The sequence below is a fragment of the Cyprinus carpio genome, chromosome B8 (assembly GCF_018340385.1).
Source record: "Cyprinus carpio isolate SPL01 chromosome B8, ASM1834038v1, whole genome shotgun sequence".
Taxonomy (NCBI): Eukaryota; Metazoa; Chordata; class Actinopteri; order Cypriniformes; family Cyprinidae; genus Cyprinus; species Cyprinus carpio.
Window position 1 is genome coordinate 3,987,807 of NC_056604.1, and position 18,887 is coordinate 4,006,693.

At 37.9% G+C, this 18,887-nt stretch overlaps 1 protein-coding gene across 1 annotated transcript; it reads right to left on the reverse strand.

Annotated features, from left to right (window-relative positions):
- Positions 1–4,643: 4,643 nt before the first annotated feature.
- On the reverse strand, positions 4,644–17,863 carry LOC109089223 (BCL2/adenovirus E1B 19 kDa protein-interacting protein 3-like). Its single transcript, XM_019103352.2, has 6 exons — positions 17,726–17,863; positions 11,290–11,542; positions 8,682–8,763; positions 8,429–8,535; positions 7,216–7,371; positions 4,644–6,835 (listed from the first exon to the last, which is right to left on the reverse strand). The coding sequence occupies exons 1-6, from the start codon at positions 17,778–17,780 to the stop codon at positions 6,787–6,789; spliced, it is 702 nt and encodes a 233-aa protein (XP_018958897.2). The 5' UTR covers positions 17,781–17,863; the 3' UTR covers positions 4,644–6,786.
- Positions 17,864–18,887: the final 1,024 nt, after the last annotated feature.

The following is an 18,887-nucleotide window of genomic DNA, read 5'->3' on the forward strand; positions in this document are numbered from 1 at the left end:
TGAATAGTATAACAAAAACAATGTGATTATGAAAAGGAGCAACCAATGAGCTGCTTTAGAAGCTGAAACCAGCTCCAGATCTACAGCATGCTTTACACTGCGATTAAAATAATAAAATATCCATTTGCTCTTATAGTAGATCTAAAATCACAATGTTCATCGGTGACTCTTGATGGATGGATGTTTGCTTTACTGCCACTTCAGTCACTGAAGTTTACCATGAGTTTGGCTTTTTAGCCATTAGGAGGCAGTAAAGTGATAATTAACATTGACTATTTTTTAGAATAGCACACTAGCCCTGCACTATGTAGGCCTATACTATGTACATTTCCTGCAAGGTTTAAGTATGGAACTCTAGTTTAAATTTCAGTTTATCCAGTAGAATTTATTATACAGTAAAACTATTTGATTCCTATTTTTTTTTGTTCCATTAACTGCATGCCAAATGAAACACTATACATGTATACACTATGTCCTTATGCACTATGTACTCAACCATGTAGTGTATGAATTTTATAATGCTGCTTTGACATCATTAATAATTGGAGTCTGATAGCCTCTCCCCCTTTGCGATGTTGAGCACATGGAGTGTCCAACATTCCATGCTTCAAGTGCATCATCTGGGTATTTAAAGTGCACTTTTTCGTTTTGTAATTTTCAATGAGAACACACTTCTCGCACTATTTAAACTATAAAACGTCATCACAGAACAGCCTAGTGTATACTCCATATGTGATTAGAATTTCAGGCAACAATTTAGACTACAAACTGGGGAAGTCGTGGCCTAGTGGTTAGAGAGTTTGACTCCTAACCCTAAGGTTGTGGGTTCGAGTCTCGGGCCGGCAATACCACGACTGAGGTGCCCTTGAGCAAGGCACCGAACTGCTCCCCGGGTGCCGCAGCATAAATGGCTGCCCACTGCTCCGGGTGTGTGTTCACTGCTGTGTGTGTGCACTTTGGATGGGTTAAATGCAGAGCACGAATTCTGAGTATGGACTCTGTGTCATTGATTGGACGAAAGCAGCACCCAAAGGGCCCTAGCAACGCAGTCTCTTCTTTACTCCAATTCAGGAGTTTTGTCACATTTTGACATTTCTCCTCATACACTGAAAGGTCAATTTTCATACCAGGTTTTTGCATAAGCGTGTGAATATTGGCTAAATTGGTCGATTGGCTGTTGGTTGCTAACCATCTAGCCGTGATATTCTTACACCGCATCCAGTGACACCACAAAAGTGCTGCTAACCCTGTTTTCCGGAGCAATGTTTCGTAACCTGGGATGAAAGAGGCTCTAACCCACTTCTAAATTACAAGTGTGAAACAGGATTAAAAAAGGGGAACGATGATAACACGGGGATAAGTGCAGTGTGAAAATCCCTAACTTCATCATTACCTAATGCATACTCACCTAGCCTATTACTTTTTTAAAAAACAGTTGGCAGTAATAGTCTATAATATGCAGTGTTCAGAATGACCAATCAGATGACAAAGGAGTGTCTTATTAAAGAACTTTCATATTAAACAGTGTGAGTAAATAAACTCAATACGCTCTTGTAGTGGATGCAATTTTTACGGCAATATAAACACATTCAGAAACAACATAAAAATCTGTTCATCATTAATCTACTTTTAATGCAAACAAAACACCAGACATGATTTACACAAGTGTGGTGAATCAGTCAGTTCAAATTCTACAATGGTCGGCTAAAAATGCTTTGGCAAAAGAAAGCTTACAGCTCAATGTCCACCTATGAACAAGATTTAAACAGAATTTCAGATCATATGAAGAAGAGATCACTGTAATCACTTACCAAATCAACAGATACAGGTTTACGTTGTGATCTAAATGGTACTAAATCTATTTTGTGAAAACAATTATTCACAGTGGGTGACTTATGAGAACTAAAGCTGGCTGTGTTTCAACCAACCATCCAAACAAACCAAATAAAAGTTTAGCATGTAGTAATTAAGGCAAGTGAAGGAAACATGGGGGAAGAGGTTTTCTTTTGGCAGTGGCATAAAAGAATCTAACAAATAAGACAATAATGGATCATAAATATAAAATAGAAACCAAACAGCTTCACCTTCTTTGAACAGACAGAAATCTGCTTGAAGTACCTATTGGTTCCATCATGAAATGAAATATGAACACCACAAATCATCTTCAAACACTCAAATCAGTTTGAGTGAGCTCTTAAAGGAACAGTGCATCCAAAAAGTCATAATTTCATCCCGAACCTATTGATTTTGTTTTTTTTTCCTCTCTGAAATACAAAAGATGTTCATACTTTTTATACATTGCATTTAAGGTGTACTGGCAAGCTCAGAAAAAGACAAAAGTAGTGCATACTTCTTCCACTATATTCCAAGTCTTCTGAAGTCATACAGTCCTTTATGTGAGAAACAGACTCAAATTTAAGCCATAATCCAATTTTATGGTTGTTTTAAAATTTTTAATATATATTTTTATAATATTATTATAATAGTTAATGAAGAGTTTAGTGTTTCACAGAAGAAAGAAAGTCAAACAGTTCTGAAAATCACAAGAGTGAGCGTCTGATGTCTTATTTTTGGGTGCACTTTCCCTTTAAACAAAATAACATTTTGCTTTTATCTGTTACTGAAGCATTTGTTAGCTTTCCATATTTGAAGTTTGCACATAACAGAATAAAAGCGTATCCTGTACCATGCGGTTTTCTGTACCTGTAGCATGCATCAGGACAGGAGAGACCACCATCAGAGCGCAGGTCGCATGCTTGCCTGTCTGGAGATTTTTACCAAATAAAAAACACAAAACCCCACATTCACAGTGCTCAACAATCACATGCATTCATACTTTACACACCCACTGTCTGTATGCGAGTTATTCCATCAAACACACACTCGTGCACCTTTACACCGAGAACTTGCATGATAGTGGCACTATCTTATCTTCACGTATGGATTAATATAAACTTAATATAAAGAATTACATGATACATCATAGGGAATGAGAGGGACAAACAACAACAGCACAGCCTTTACAATGTTAAATTATTTTTTTTGTTTGGTCACAGCACCCCTAGTGTTGGATACAGGAAAAGTATTCAAAGGCCAGGAGTAAATTTTCAAATTAGAAACTTTATAGCATTTGACTTGCATTTAAATATTAGGGCATTGTGGAAATTATAATCACCTTACTTTGCAACATGAAAGTAAGCATTTTATTTTTTATTTTTCCGAATGTGCGAAATGTCTGATCTTCATCTGTTATAGGTAAATAAATAGAAGAATAGAACAGCCTCCAACATACAAATTATAAATGGCCACATCTGAAATTAGATTAGCCACATTAGAAATAAGGTGCACAAAGTTTTGTGTCAATATACAAAACAATCCTCCGATCTCATTTTCCATTTGGTGGCTTTGCCAAGTTATTTTTAGAGAACTGTACTGAACACCTAACATTGTTTTGGTGAATTTCATGAGGTTTGATCTGAATATGATGTGAGCCAATTTTGCCATAGATTGGACAAATTAAGAAGCAGGAACAGTAAACAAAAATGAATTGAGGAGTTGTTCATCATAGTCACCAAACAGATCAAGGTATTATGGCAATCATACAGAGCCAATACGTCAGTGTTGCAGAGATACAAGCCCGTATTGTTCGTATGGAGCCAAATTTGTCTTGCAAATGGGTTGGTATTACAAAGGCTTTAAGCAACATCCTCTCCAAAACAAAGCTGCTGAGACATGCAAAATTGAGTTTGGTGGAAATTAAACCATCAAGAGCACTGAACCAAGAAGAGGAAAATATGGTTTGTAACATTTTGTCTCTTGTTAGTCATTTATATTAATGCATTTGGCAGATACTTTAATACATTGTATTTAAAGAATAAATTTTATAAGTTCATGAATTCCCTGGGAATCGAACCCATGACCTTGACTTTATTAGCGCCATGCACTACAGTTTGAACCACAGAATTCATGGGACAACATTCAGAAAAAGTCACAATTTTAGGAAAAAGGTGAGCATTTCATGGCCAATTTGAAATGTTCCCCTTTTTCCTAAAATTGTGACTTTTTCTGAATGTTGTCCCAGGAATTCTGTAGCTCAAACTGTAGTAATCATCATTTTGCTATAATTTGGTTAGGATTTTGAGACTGTTGTTGTTGGTTAACTAAAGCTCTCTATTTCATGCCATAGAGCAGGGTTTTCCAAACTGGGGTTTGTGCTAAAGCTGCAGGGGCTTTGTGAGTTGATGAAATACAAATAATTATTAAATCATAAAAAAGTAAAATTAATGTTAAAATAAAAATAAAATACTTGCTAAAAAAGATGAAATATTTTGTTTACCTGCATTCCATGTGAACATTTACCAACATAAACAATTGTAAACATGCAAATGTGTTGAAATGATTGAAATATTAGCTTAAAATAAAATATTTACGTCAAAAAAAAAAAAAAAAGTGAATCCTTGCCATACAGCATCTAGTTTTAATCTACATTTGTTCGATTCTACATGCATATTAATATGAATATAACAAGGAGGTAAAACAAAAAGGACGGATTTCATATAACTTCCTACTGTAAGTTGTCACATGGCAAAAGCAAAACACATGATGAGGAGCGTTCAACAATGGAATGACAACAAAAGAAAAGATGAATGTCAGGTTATATTTTAATATCAGTTCACTTTTCCTCCAATACCAGCGAAATACAAGAAACTACATGTCCATTGCTTCATCACTCCACTCGCTATGGGAATGCAAACGAAACGCATGGTGGAGCTGTCAATCACAAGGGCCCCGCCCTCCAGTAGCCACACTCATGATTAAAGCAAAAACTAAAAAAACAAAAGAGAGATATAACAGAGAAACAAAACATTGTGTGCGTAAAACATCTCGTATGGTCATCCTACCCGAAAGGGCTAGTTTTTCATATCTTCCATTCACAGTACTCATTTCACCCCACGCAGGGGAAAACTTCACCTCGGTCACGTCCTAATGTGAAATCTCTGAACACATGCATGCAATGGGGCTCAGAAAAGGTGCAAACAAAAGTCGAGGCACGGTTGAAGTGACATTAAATTGGCCTCTTGTATTTCCACTCCCCCTCTGAGAAAGAAAGAAAGCGTGAAAACAGAGTCAAGAAGTAAAGTGTGGCACAATGACACAGAAGGCCTTAATGCAAAGGGTGATCTGTTAACTGATTTGGGTTGCAAAACTCTTGCTGTACTATTTAACTGTACTGTTTTTTGTACGAAACACTTTGCTTAGTAAAAGCGTTACTAGATACTGTGAGGGTGAGTTATAAAACTTGTCAAGAAAATGTCCTGGTTATCTTTTACCCTGGTTATTTAAAAATAATGCTTTTAATGCTTTTAAAAGCTGGCTTAATTCTTTCTAAATGAAAATAAAATCAATCAAATGGGATGAAATATGACCCGGACATGTTCGTGACAAATTTCATCTGTAAATCAGCGAGTGTAAACCTGTTCAAGTCTTCTAAAAGGGTATTTTTATCTGTAAATCTACACCATATTGCATATAAATATGTACACTGAGTGTGGATCTGTTGCTTTGACAAAAGCACGTACAAGTGTATAACACACTACTATAGCGACACTATGCCTAATAACCACAGGGTGTTCACAGTAAAACCAAAGGCCTTTGTAAGTTGTTGTCAAAACGGAGTGACTGACAGGATCAATAACCCACTCAAACCAGACTGAGTCTACGAGAGGTGCAAACGACTCATGTTGGCTTGGCGGTGGAAACCCTTTGGCACTAAGATACACAGGCAGAAACTGCAGCGAGCAGGATATGCATCGAGGCAAACCAGAGTGTGTGTGTTTGTGTGTGTGGCTTCCTTAGTAACACAAAAAACAACTAACTCGACCAGTTTGGCTCTTAAACAGATGTACGTCCATGCTGATCTCTTTAGCTTAAGTCTTAGTCTTTCGATTAGAAAAACATGTATTGTTCATGTAAATTTGTGATTTACTTGTATATTTTTATACTATGAAGCTGCTATAAAGTGATGCTTCAGTTCTAGCCTGTCATATTGGATCTTTACAGAAGTGAGGAGCAAACAGAAAAGGGCCTAAAACAGAACTGAGTGGGACCTCTAAGATTTACATTCTATGCAAAATAAGTCTCTAAATAATTGTCGTAACAGTCCAAAGAATGCAGCGAGTGCACTGACATACGTAAAGAATGACTTGGTCTGTCATTAAACAGTCATCGCTCTCCTATGAAAGTAAATGACTAACATGCATTTTTGATGCTGTGACACAAGATTAAATTGCGCAACATAATGAGAAAAATCATCTCTCTAGAATAAAATATCACAACCCTCCTATAGCAACCCTCCTAAATCTCCTATCTCGGGCCACATCCAGACTTTATATTAGTTACATATGAAGTGCGTCATGCAGAAATAAAAGCGCATTATGGCCGTGGTTGTAGTGGGGCTCTAACTTGTGTAGTAGCATGTCATGAAAAATAAACGTCAGTGAATAATTCACTACATGTCCAAATAAAAACATCTAAAACATGTCAGTAAGCCACAGCGTTAGAGGGCAAGAAAATGTGACACAGCCAAAGGTCAACAAGCAGAATGTCTCCCAGCAGAGGGTGTGATGGGAAACCAGGGCAGTGGGTTAAAGGAACGATAAAGAGAAAGTAAGAGAGGTGGAGAGAATGAGAGAAAGAGAGAGAGAGAGAGGAATCATCACACGATTGGCCACTGCTGTGCCACCGCTGCTCATGATGGGGCGTCCAGGCACTGGGGTCTGTCCAGGTTTAAAATGAGCTGGTGGAGGGTGTAGTCAACCTCTTCCCAATGTAGACCCTAAAAAAGGGGACATAGATTTAGTATATTTCTGTATCTTTATTTATATATATTTGCAATGCTATTTTTAATGCTGGATGAATTAACTATATTATTTGGTGAAAGAATTAATTTTTTTCTGAATATATTTCTGTCCAAAATAAATGGATTTGCTGTAGCTTTTCTTAAAAATTATATTCCCATTTTGTAGTGTTTTTTGCAGTGAAAACCCACCAAACAAAATGTCAGGAAGAATACAATTATTTACAAACAATTTAGTCCATTTTAACTGAACATGCAGTAGGCAATAAAATATTAAGATAACAAAAAAGTAATAGCCTCGTGATTAGATCTCGATAGGTAGAGCTGGTATAGGTCTTTGTGTGTGTGTTGACACTCACCCCAGTCCCAGAGCCAGGATGTGGGTGAGCAGCAGCGAGGGCATGAACACCTTGAGGAACTCGGCGGAGAACACGCCACCTTTCTTCATAGCACCTGTCTTTCTCATGCTCAGAGACACCGATCCAGAACGCTTTGGGTGGCGGAAGTGGAATTCCCTGTGAACGGTCAAAGAAGATCATAGTTATATCACACTGAACTTTGTGTCAAATACTGTTTACATGGCAGAAATGTTCTGTTGCGAGTTTGGAACTTCACTGAGGACTTAAAATAAAATAAATAAAAACATTTTTTAAATAAAATAGTATTTTTTTTTTAATATATATATATATATATATATATATATATATATATATATATATATATATATATATATATATATATATATATATATATATATATATATTTTTTTTTTTTTTTTTTTTTTTTATTTTACAAATTAAATAAAAAATAGTGATAAACAAATATTTTAAAACAAAGTATATATTTTAATACAAATAGAAAGTGAATAAAATAAACAAATTATATACATTTTAAATAAAATACATTTATTTTTTAAAATAAATACAATACTTTTATAAAAATAATAAATAAGAGAAATTGTAATGATATTTCAGTTTCACAGAGAACAGAATATTTTTATGAATTAGGTTTATTGGATTTGTTTAGGAATTAAAGGGATACTCCACACCAAAATGAAAATTTTGTCATTTTTCACTTACCCCCATGTTGTTCCAAACCCGTAAAAGCTTTGTTCATCTTCGGAACACAATTTAAGATATTTTGGATAAAAACAGGGAGGCTTGCTACGTTGATGTGGAGTGTCACAGAGGAGACAAATTGTTGAATAAAGTCGTTATTTTTGTTTTATTCGCGTACAAAAAGTATTGTCATCCCTTCATAATGTTATGGTTGAATCACTGATGGCAGATGGACTATTCTGACGATGTCTTTCAAACTTTCCTGGGCCTTGACACTGTTATTTATTTGTCAGTCTATGGGACAGTCACAAGCCTCCCGGTTTTCATCCAAAATATCTTAAATTGTGTTCTGAAGACAAACAAAGATTTTACAGGTTTGGAAAGATATGGGGGTAAGTGATTAATGACTAAATTTTCATTTTGGGGTGGAGTATCCCTCTAATACAGTACATTTTTTATGTGGAAAATTATGAACATACAAACAAACTGGTTTTATTTGGATGTAGGTTCTTACTTCGGGGGAATGTTCTCGGGTCGACTGGACCAGTCCGCCACCCAACTCTCCCCTTTATCCATGAGGATATCATCTTCTTTGTCCTTCTCCAAACTGTCATCTTCTGACTAAAAAATATGAGCAAAGACCAGCATGTTTGATAAATAGCACTCATTACAGTGTGCTTATTAAATAACAGCACTATCACTGATAGATATTAGCTCAGTGATAACTGTGTATTATTGTAGATTCATACACTGTGCGCTGCTCTTACCTGACAGTCTCTGTCGCTGGGCATCTCCACATCAAACGTGATCTGCCCCTCATCCTGGTCAGGACTGTGTGGTCGAGGTGGGCTGTAAACACATCAGAGAAATGTAAAATACTGACTACATTAAACAGGAGAACAACAGATCCCTGAATCATGAAAGGAGTGAACTGAACTTTACTGAGAGCTGCAGACGTAAGAATAGAACGGCTAAATCAAAGCAGTGCCGCCCACAGACGCCTCCTCCCTAAGATGAGCCTCTGTGGATGAATTGAATTTGAATCTATGAATTTACTATCATTTTCAGTCTCCTTAGTATTATTTTTTGGTACTAGTGCTGTATTTGTCTTGAAAATGAGATAAATAAATATGAAACTTTTTGGCGCATGACACACTGGTTAATGTTGTACAAGTAAGTGGACCTTAGTTACAAAAAAAGTGAATATGATCACTAACAGTCCTCCAAGTGATTTTTTAATCCTACACAAAATGCCATTACTAGCTGACTAATGTCACTAAAATATCTTGAGGTGTTGTTATCGTTAATTGAAAATAAAACTATTACAAACTGTTTTTGGTCATTTGAAATAAAGCTCAAATAAAAGAATATAAACATTGGATGAAAAACTATATAACGAAAATCACAAATGTTGCAGCTAACTGAAATAAATACGTTTCTGCAGAAGTACTAAAATTATTAAAACTAAACAGAAGAAAAAATAAAGCTAAATAGAAATTATAAAAAGAATATAATTGTAACAACATAAAACTTCACAATCACGGGAAGAAGGAGGCGGGAACCGCCGAACACTCAAATAAAACTTTAATGACAAAATAAATACAAAACAGCGCGACAGCCCCTCACGGGCGACTGCCGCGCAAAAAAAAAAACCAAACACAAAATAAAACCCAGGCCTGGTCCTCTCTCGTCCTTCACTGTCGTCGCTCCTCTTTTGTATCCTCCCGATCTCCTCCGTGGGACTCGAGACCGGTGAGTGGAGCAGGTGTCGCTCATTTCCCAATCACTCCACCGGCCTCGCTCCGTTCCCACGGCTCTCGGCCCCGCCCCACTCGTCACATACCCCCATCGCCCCTCACAGGCCGGGGGGTACCCACGAGACTGCGCTCCACTCCCCCCCTCCCTTCCCTCCGGGGGGACCGCTCACGGTGGCTGCGGGGACCTGGGGTAAGGACAGACAGACGAGGCGAGAGAAAAGGAGATGTAAGGATGAGGAGCGACAGAGACGAGAGAGGGGAGAGAGGAAAAAAAAAAAAAACAAAAAAAAAAAAATCCGGTTCCCAGACACGCTGCCGCTCGGCCCTCCACCAGCTGGGTGAACTCCTCCGTGGTGCCTGGCGGCGGCACTGGGACGCACTCCGTGGACGGCGACGGCTCCTCCGCTTTCGGGCAGCCGGCAGGAGTCCCCCGTTCCCTGCTCCTCCCCATTCCGGCGGATGGCAGCAGGCTCCGGCCACCTGGCGAACGGCGGCGACTCCTCCGCTCCCTCACGGACGGCAGCCGCCCCTCCACATCACGGGCGGCCGGCAGCGAGTTCGTCCGTCCCCGGCAACTCACTCCAGCCCACCGCCTCGAGCGTCCACGGCGCCAGACTGCTACGCCCAGCTCGATGGCACCGCGGATTCACCCCAGCGGCAAGGGAGCGCAGCACGTCCCTCCATTCCTCCCGGGTTTCGGCACCAGTGTAACGATAAAAACTCCATAATTATGGGAAGAAGGAGGCGGGAACCGGCGGACACTCAAATAAAACTTTAATAATCAAATAAACATAAAACAGCGCGACAGCCCCTCACGGTCAACTGCCGCGCACAAACAAAAACCAAACACAAAATAAAACCCAGGCCTGGTCCTCTCTCGTCCTTCACTGACGTCGCTCCTCTTTTGTATCCTCCCGATCTCCTCCGTGGGACTCGAGACCGGTGAGTGGAGCAGGTGTCGCTCATTTCCCAATCACTCCACCGGCCTCGCTCCGTTCCCACGGCTCTCGGCCCCGCCCCACTCGTCACAATAATTATTAAAAAACCATATAACTTTAAATTAAAACAAAAGAACATAATAAAATGACAAAAAAAATTAAATGAAAACTGAAAATATAAAAGCCAATTCAAAATATGAATAAATATTTAATAGTCTATAAATAATACTAAAATAACACTGCAGTGAATCATTGTATCGAGATACAATACAGTTTTTGATAACAGTTCAAATTAATTTTAATATTTTCCATTTTCGATTTGAAATTTGTGAAAGTTTTAGCAATTTTGTTTTGTGTTTTGGTCATTTTATTATTTTTTTTTCTTTGTATGTCTATATAGCTCACTTATTTTATTTAAATTTAAGTTATTTTAGTACATCAAGTTAAACTAAGTAAAAATGTTGAAAAAATATTTTTGCTTTGGAAACAATTTTTTTAAATATATTTCAAGTAACAAAAATGATTTTAGTTGTCTATAATAACCCTGGTCTGTGAGTAGTACATTTGTTTTTAGCCAATCAGAAACACTCTCTTCCTGTCAATCATTCTGAGTGTTCTGTTTTGAAGGGCGGAGTTTCTGAGAATAAAGGGCTGTGAGCGGCCTGTTTTTCTGCTCGTACCTGTTGCAGGACGAGCTGCTAGGGCTTGACTCGTGCTGAGCATCCAGCAGGATTTTCTCCATGTCTCCGTTATGGATAGAGGAGGAGGAAGGCACATGCTCCAGTCCTCCTGTCAGGACCTCCTCTTCCTCCTGCACGGCCTCCAGGGCCTGTGAAGCCTGGGACTCGCCTTGGTTCCCGTTCCCCAGCAGCGAGGGCAAGCTGGGGTTCTGCTGCTGAGTGTTTCCGTTCATCTCCAGCTCCACCCAGGACCCTGAAAAAAAACAAACAGTCATTAGCATTAGCATGCATCAGTCGTTTCAAGGGGCAGACACTGTAAATGAGTTTTCGTTAAGAGTTTCTCAGCACACGTGTCCACCGGTGTGGAGCTGAGAAAACATTTTCAACTCTTTCTTTAGGCAGACTCATTCAGGGGACTGACATCAGCACAGAATAAGCGATGAGAGAGCCAAAAATGCACATTTTGCTCAAAAGGGAACATGACACCGACTTGTGAGGACAAACATTCACTGTTGCAAACATGAGACACACGTGTCCCGTCTTCCCCGCACTGTTGCTAGGCAAAACAGGAAGATCCACAGACAGGTCCCATGTTTCTTCCATAACACAACGGAGTGACAGGATGTTGCTATGCGGTTGCTAGGGTGTTCTGGTTGGTTGAGTCCACCCTGAAGTCTCTGCAGTCGCTCCAACAAAATAAATCATTTATAATGTGTACTCATCATTTCAATATCAAGGGAATTAATCAACATTTGTCATAATCATGCAGCACTAATAAACCAGCGTCCTGTTTAAATCAGCACATCTAATTATGGCAAAATCCTTCACCAGCCCTCAACACTGAACGCTTGTATCTGCCCACAGTTACTGGCATGTTGCCATGGAAGAACGCATTCCAGCAGCTCTTCATCTGTGAGCATTTGTTGTCTCACTGCATCACAACAACACAAAATAAAGAAGACTTCAGACTTATATTGAAGGAGGGAACCCAGACAAATCTGGAAGCTAGATTAACCACGCAGTAAAACGACGGTCGAGCCACTGAACTATTTTACAGATATATACAGCCTGGGAACATCCCAGTTGCATTGCTGTCTATGGGAGGGTCAGAGAGCTCTTGGATTTCATCAGAAATATCTTAATATGTGTTCCGGAGATGAACGAAGGTCGTACGGGTTTGGAACGACATGAGGGTAAATACGGACAGAATTTTCATTTTTGGGTTAAGTCAGATTTTTTTTTATCCCATGGTGGAAACAGGCGGCCAAAGAAGTGGTGAACACCTACATCAATGTGGTAAAATATTCAAATGAATGCAGAGATAACAACTAAACACACTGACCCTGGAGCAGCTCTGATGGAATTCACCGCGGGACGGAGGGAGGGATTATGTAATCTCTGGCACATCAAACCCTCTCACATCCCCCCGCTGTGTCTGTAACCCAGATCCCTCTGTGTGCCACAGACGCCCATAAACCTACCGTTCACTCTCACTAAACACTAACCAGTAAACACCATGACTCATTTTCATGAGTTTGCACCCTCTGAAATACAGACTGCATCCTAAAACCTATTGAGTTGCAAGATCTAGACAGCATTTTTGGGTAACATTTAAATGCTTTCTAGGTAGACAACAAAATCAGGGTATCTTCCGTCCATTCCAAATCCGTTTTCAATTAAAAAAACAGAAAACGAAAAGACTCAAGAGGATTCAAGTGAGAGAACATGGACAAGACAGTTGGTCCGTGTACGTTTTGATCATTTCATTTCCTATTTAGAATTCAATAACGAGAAATGGAAAAATGGCTCGTTTATTCGTTTTTCTGTTTAGTTTAGTTTATTTTGTCGTTTGGGGTTTACAAATCGGTTTATGGCTTCAATATTTCATTCGCACTTGTGGGCGGCGCTGAAACGCTGCTTTCATCTGATTGGTCGAATCGCTCCGCCTTCAGTTCGGTCTTTTCATTCTTTCAGGCAGAATAAGAGTCAGTTTCGAGTGCGACACTGTAATGTCTGAAACTATCGCTCACTGTTAATTAGCATAATATTTGAGTCAGATGTAGCTGGGGCACATAATTCGTGCTGCTGCGACCTGCAAGTGACCCCTTTAAATTATTTCTATCTTATAGTATTGTATGAATATTGTCCCACTGATAAATACAGTGCAAATAGTTCTGTCTCCTTGGATAAAAGTGAAGTGTAAATAAAAATTAATAATTATTGAACAGATCCATGATAATATGTCTGTAACATTTACCACTCTCGTCTTTTAAGTCAAAAGGTACTAGGTGTGTGTGACAATAATAATTAATTTTGAAAATTAATATAGTTAAATTTATGAAATTAGTAATATTAGTTTTATTACATACTAAACTGAATTATGTTTCTCTTCTTAGTCTTCTTTGTTGGGCTTGAGAAAGCAAACATATATTTGAAGATTATTATTATTTATTATGAGAGTAATTGACACAGACTAGAACTTTAATGTTTCACCAAATTCAGCTCAGATCTTCAGACTCATCTGACTTGCGGTGCTATATAACTGGCCAGACTTACCTTCCCAAAAAAATCCTAGTGACTTTTGTTATCTAAGCAATGAAGGCCTTAACACTTAATGTCCACTAGAGGGGGCGACAGGATTTCTGTTTACATCAGTTTAAATGACAAATAAATACATGAATTTCATGTGTACTGCCATGAATATGCCATATCTGTGTACAAGAATAAACTTCACACTTTAAGCTGTACAACTACTTAAAACTTCCCATTCTGGCTTTTTTCAACCTACCTCCAAATTTATTTTAAGATATTGTTTATTCACACTGGTTTATGCATTTAATGTTTGTCCATCTGGAACTTTTATTTTTCATGAGCTGTATATTTTAAGATGTACTAGGTGTTGATAAATCACATGCAAAGAATGTAAAGAGCTAATGTCAGGACTCTCAGTCCTGCTCCTGGAGGGCTCAGTGTCCTGCAAAGTTCAGCTACCCCGAATAAACACACCTAAGCTAAGCAAGGTCTTCAGGATCAGTAGCAATGTCCAAGCAAGTGTGCTGGAACTGAACTCTGCAGAACATGGTTCTCCCGGTTCAGGACTGGGTTTTAAAATCTATAAATTAATTTGTACAGTTGGGTGTCTGCATGCAGAGGTGTACGTCAGTTAGTACAATGGAAAATGTAATCTATAAAGACAAAATCTTCAGATCTGCATTTAGGGCACTGCCTTGAGGTCTCCATCCATTGGTCAAAACAGACCTGGCACCCCACCACACTCCTGCTAGCTGTCAACATTAACTGCGGCTGGTGCCAAATAAAAATTATTATGTATTATGTAACAGCAAGTCAAATGTAGAATAGAGGGCCACAGACTTGCACTGAATGTAGCATTGAATAGACTGAACATGAGCAATACCCATGTTACTGTTTCAGGACCATATTTGTTCCTCCTAGTTTACTGTGTTTTGGGTTAGGATATTTAAAGATGCAGGTTTTTTTTGGTGAGTGGGTACCTCTGCAGATAAGACACATGAATGTTTCCTTTAAGATGGTCACTAGGTTTGCCCTATGTGCTGATTCCTGTGTGTTGGAATTAATCTCCTGAATCTGTCTGGAAACATTTTCCAAGCCATGAGGGGCCTCCAACAGATGTTCTGAAGTAAGGAGGATAAGTGAAAATTATAAATTATTTTAGTGGTAATTTTATATATATATATATATATGTATATATATATATATATATATAGTCACAGTGATGCTGATCCCTCTGGTTTTTCATAACCTCAAATTACAAATCGAGGATCTGTTGGAGGCAGAGGTAAAAAAAAAAAAAAACTGCATCTTTAAATATCCTAACCAAAACACAGTAAACTAGGAGGAACAAATATGGTCCTGAAACAGTAACATGGGTATTGCTCATGTTCAGTCTATTCAATGCTACTTCAGTGCAAGTGTGTGGCCCTCTAGTCTACATTTGACTTGCTGTTACATAATACATAATAATTTTTATTTGGCACCAGCTGCAGTAGTTAATGTTGTTTTATATTATACAGCTATCATTGAGCTAAGGTTTATTAATTTTTATTTCCACTTTACTTTTATAGAAGGAGATAGAATTATTTGCACTGTATTTATCAGTGGGACAATATTCATACAATACTATAAGCTAGAAATAATTTAAAGGGGTCACTTGCAGGTCGCAGCAGCACGAATTATGTGTCCAGCAACATCTGACTCAAATATTATGCTAATTAACAGTGAGTGGTGGTTTCAGACATTTCAGTGTCGCACTCGCACTGACTGAGGGGGGGTATTCTGCCTGAAAGAATGAAAGACCGAACTGAAGGCGGAGCGATTCGACCAATCAGATGAAAGCAGCGTTTCAGCGCCGCCCACAAGTGCGAATGAAATATTGAAGCCATAAACCGATTTGTAAACCCCAAACGACAAATAAACTAAACTAAACAGAAAAACGAATAAACGAGCCATTTTTCCATTTCTCGTTATTGAATTCTAAATAGGAAATTAAATGATCAAAACGTACACGGACCAACTGTCTTGTCCATGTTCTCTCACTTGAATCCTCTTGAGTCTTTTCGTTTTCTGTTTTTTTAATTGAAAACGGATTTGGAATGGACGGAAGATACCCTGATTCAACAAAGTAGGTTTTTTTTAGAAACAGCCATTATTTATTAAACAGATCTGATCTTTAAACAAGACCGGAATCTAGTCAACTCCAAAAAGCGTTTGCAACTCACTTAACTTTTGTAACGTGACGAATTTTCAAGCACAACAGGATATTCAAGAAGAATGATTATTGGGTGAGGCTTGATTTTACTCAGGAATTGATTGAAAGGTGAAAAGTCTCTCTATATGACAAGAGATTTAAAAAGTATTAGGTCATAAAAACAAACTACTTTTGGCAATTTTCTGCACTACAAGTTCGTGAACCTGCTGTATTAAGAAAGCATAAAACACTGATCTATATATCTCTGATGTAGAGAAGTGGTATAAAATAATTTTTATATGATGCTGACTTGTCTGGACATGTTTCTTGAAAGATTTGAGACGGCTTTAGAGAGACTGTTACCTGTTATAAATCACATGATAATAGACCTTAAATTACTTTATTACACCACTTTACAACAAGTGCAACCAGATCTGCAGGGAAATGTTGTTAGCTGCTACACACCCCAGTACATATCAAATATTTTTAGATGATTTGTATGCTTTCATCTAACCAAGAGCATCCTACTCTCAGCTTTCACCACGTTTAAACTCGTGGCACAGACTTCCACCGATATACCCCAAAAATCAGCACATATATTCTGTCTGAGCAAGCTTGTACATTTTCAAGATATCTGCAGAAATATGCATGAATGCATATGAAGATCCAACTACATTATATTAAAATCTACAATGCTTGTGCAAGAATTAAAAATAAGAGTAGTTATTTTTATTTATTTTTTGGTTCTAGATGATGCAACGACATGCATTACAAACCTTGTATTGTTATTATAAAAAAGAAGGACAAAAATGAAGGAAATATGGTTTGCAATTTCCTTTTTTTTTGTACTTTAGGTACACAAGTGCACAAATCTGAAGTACGGTAGCATGCATATGGATTCAACAAAGCTGTACAATCAAAGGCCTCAATTTTCCTTAAAAACTGTTTTTTAAAGTAAAGTTTAATAAAAAAAACAATATTTTCATGTGGAAAAATTCCTAATAAATTGCTGCTTTCAGGACAGGACATTGACTAAATTTATTTAAGCAGTGACATTGCTTCAAATAAACCTCTGTGTCAACTTAACTGTGGTATTATTGTGAACAAAGAAACTAATTAGTAAGATTTCATTATATTTTTGAAGATAATTTAATTAATATATTAACACGTACGAATGGGGCAGGAAAATAGTGCTTAACAGGAATGACCCTGCTACTAAACTACTTAAACAAAATGGGGCACACGATAAAGAGTAAAATATTATGGCAATACCCAGACAAATTCAATCGCAACGAATTCAGCTTCTTTATTTATTTACACGCCCCCCGCCTCCATTTTCTCAGATCTCCTCTTCGCCTTGTTTTGATACCCGCGTAGCCCCGCCTCCACGGCGCTCGAACTCAATTTAGAACGAACTATTGGCAAACGTTCCATCAATCATTCTGGGTTGCCATGCAACGCCACAGCGACTCCCGCTCCCATTCATTCTCATTCGCTCTCGCGTAATGACGCCATCCTACACTCCGCCCATTCACCCCTCCCCTACGAGCGAGGAGGAAATTCCAGCCATTGAGCGAAGTGAGACAATAGATGTTGCATAACAGCGTTTTAAAGATCCAGAGAAAAATGCAACCCACACAAACAACAGTTTTTAACCGACATAAGGTTCCCTCCCGAGTTTTCCCTGCAGAAGCACGGACGGAGGTTTACCGTTGAGTCCCGGTTCTTCATTGTTGTTCAGCTGCGCGGCGGCTGCGGTGGACATATTGCCTCTCCAGTCCGTCAACACGGCGCCCTCCCGCCCCCTCCGCGTCCACGCGCACGCTCACGCTCACATGCACCTGCGGCGACGTCATCACATTCACAACATTCATTTCAATGATGCCTACTGAATAAAGAAAAGTTGCAGTAGCCTACAGAAGTGAGCAAAACAGAAGTATAACTTTAAAGTGTAAAACTGATAGAAACAGAGAGAAAGACAGATGAGCAAGCTCTAAAATAATCTTTCTATACACAATATACATACAGACAGACAGACAGAGAGATAGATAATCATATTCTGTCTGAGCAAGCTTATACGTTTTCAAGATTTTTGCAGAAATATGAAGATACATTGCATGTGAAGATACAACTACTACATTATATTCAAATCTACAGTGTTTGTGCAAGAATTAAAGGGCAAAAAATGAAGGAAATATGGTTTGCATTTAACTTTTTTGCACTTTAGGTACATAAGGAATGTGAAAAATGAAAAAAGGTTTGCGGTCATCCGACACGTTAAATATATATTTTTGTATGTCCTAATATTAAATGATCAGTATCCATCTAATATTATTGATCCATCCATATTCTAATATTAAATGATCCATCCATCTAGTAGACAAGATAGAACAGAATGCTAGTGTTAGAGGGTCAAGGGTTTTTTAATAAATAAAAAGTAGATAGAATAGAAAAAGAACAGAGAACGCCAGTGTTAGTGTCAAAAATGTATATTATAAAAAAGAAAACAATTAGAATAGAAATGGAGAATGTTCGTGTTAGAGGGTCAAAAACGTTTTATATATAAAACAAAATAAAAGAATTAGATATAATAGAAATACAGTAGAATAGAGTGTTAGTGGGACACTTTTTAATAAATAAAAATAAAAACAAGTATATAGAATAGAATTAAAATAGCCCACTTTAGGCTGGAATCTTTTGATGATAGATTTATGCACGGGAAATATTTTAATGTGCCTTTCTGTAGGTTTTGATTGTTAAACTTGGTGTCTAACCCAATCACCAACATTATTATTTATAATTGGTATTATTTTTATTTCTATTATTGCTACTGTAGTCCCTTTATCTATTTATTTATTATTTGGAATATGTT

Bases quoted from the DNA above. Each gene is read 5' to 3' on its own strand.
- LOC109089223 (XM_019103352.2), bottom strand. From the start codon at position 17,780: ATGTCCACCGCAGCCGCCGCGCAGCTGAACAACAATGAAGAACCGGGA. The intron at 11,543-17,725 runs GTAAACCTCCGT...GTTTTTTTTCAG, and splicing joins TGAAGAACCGGGACTCAACG to GGTCCTGGGTGGAGCTGGAG. The intron at 8,764-11,289 runs GTACGAGCAGAA...ATGTGTTTACAG, and splicing joins AGCAGCTCGTCCTGCAACAG to CCCACCTCGACCACACAGTC.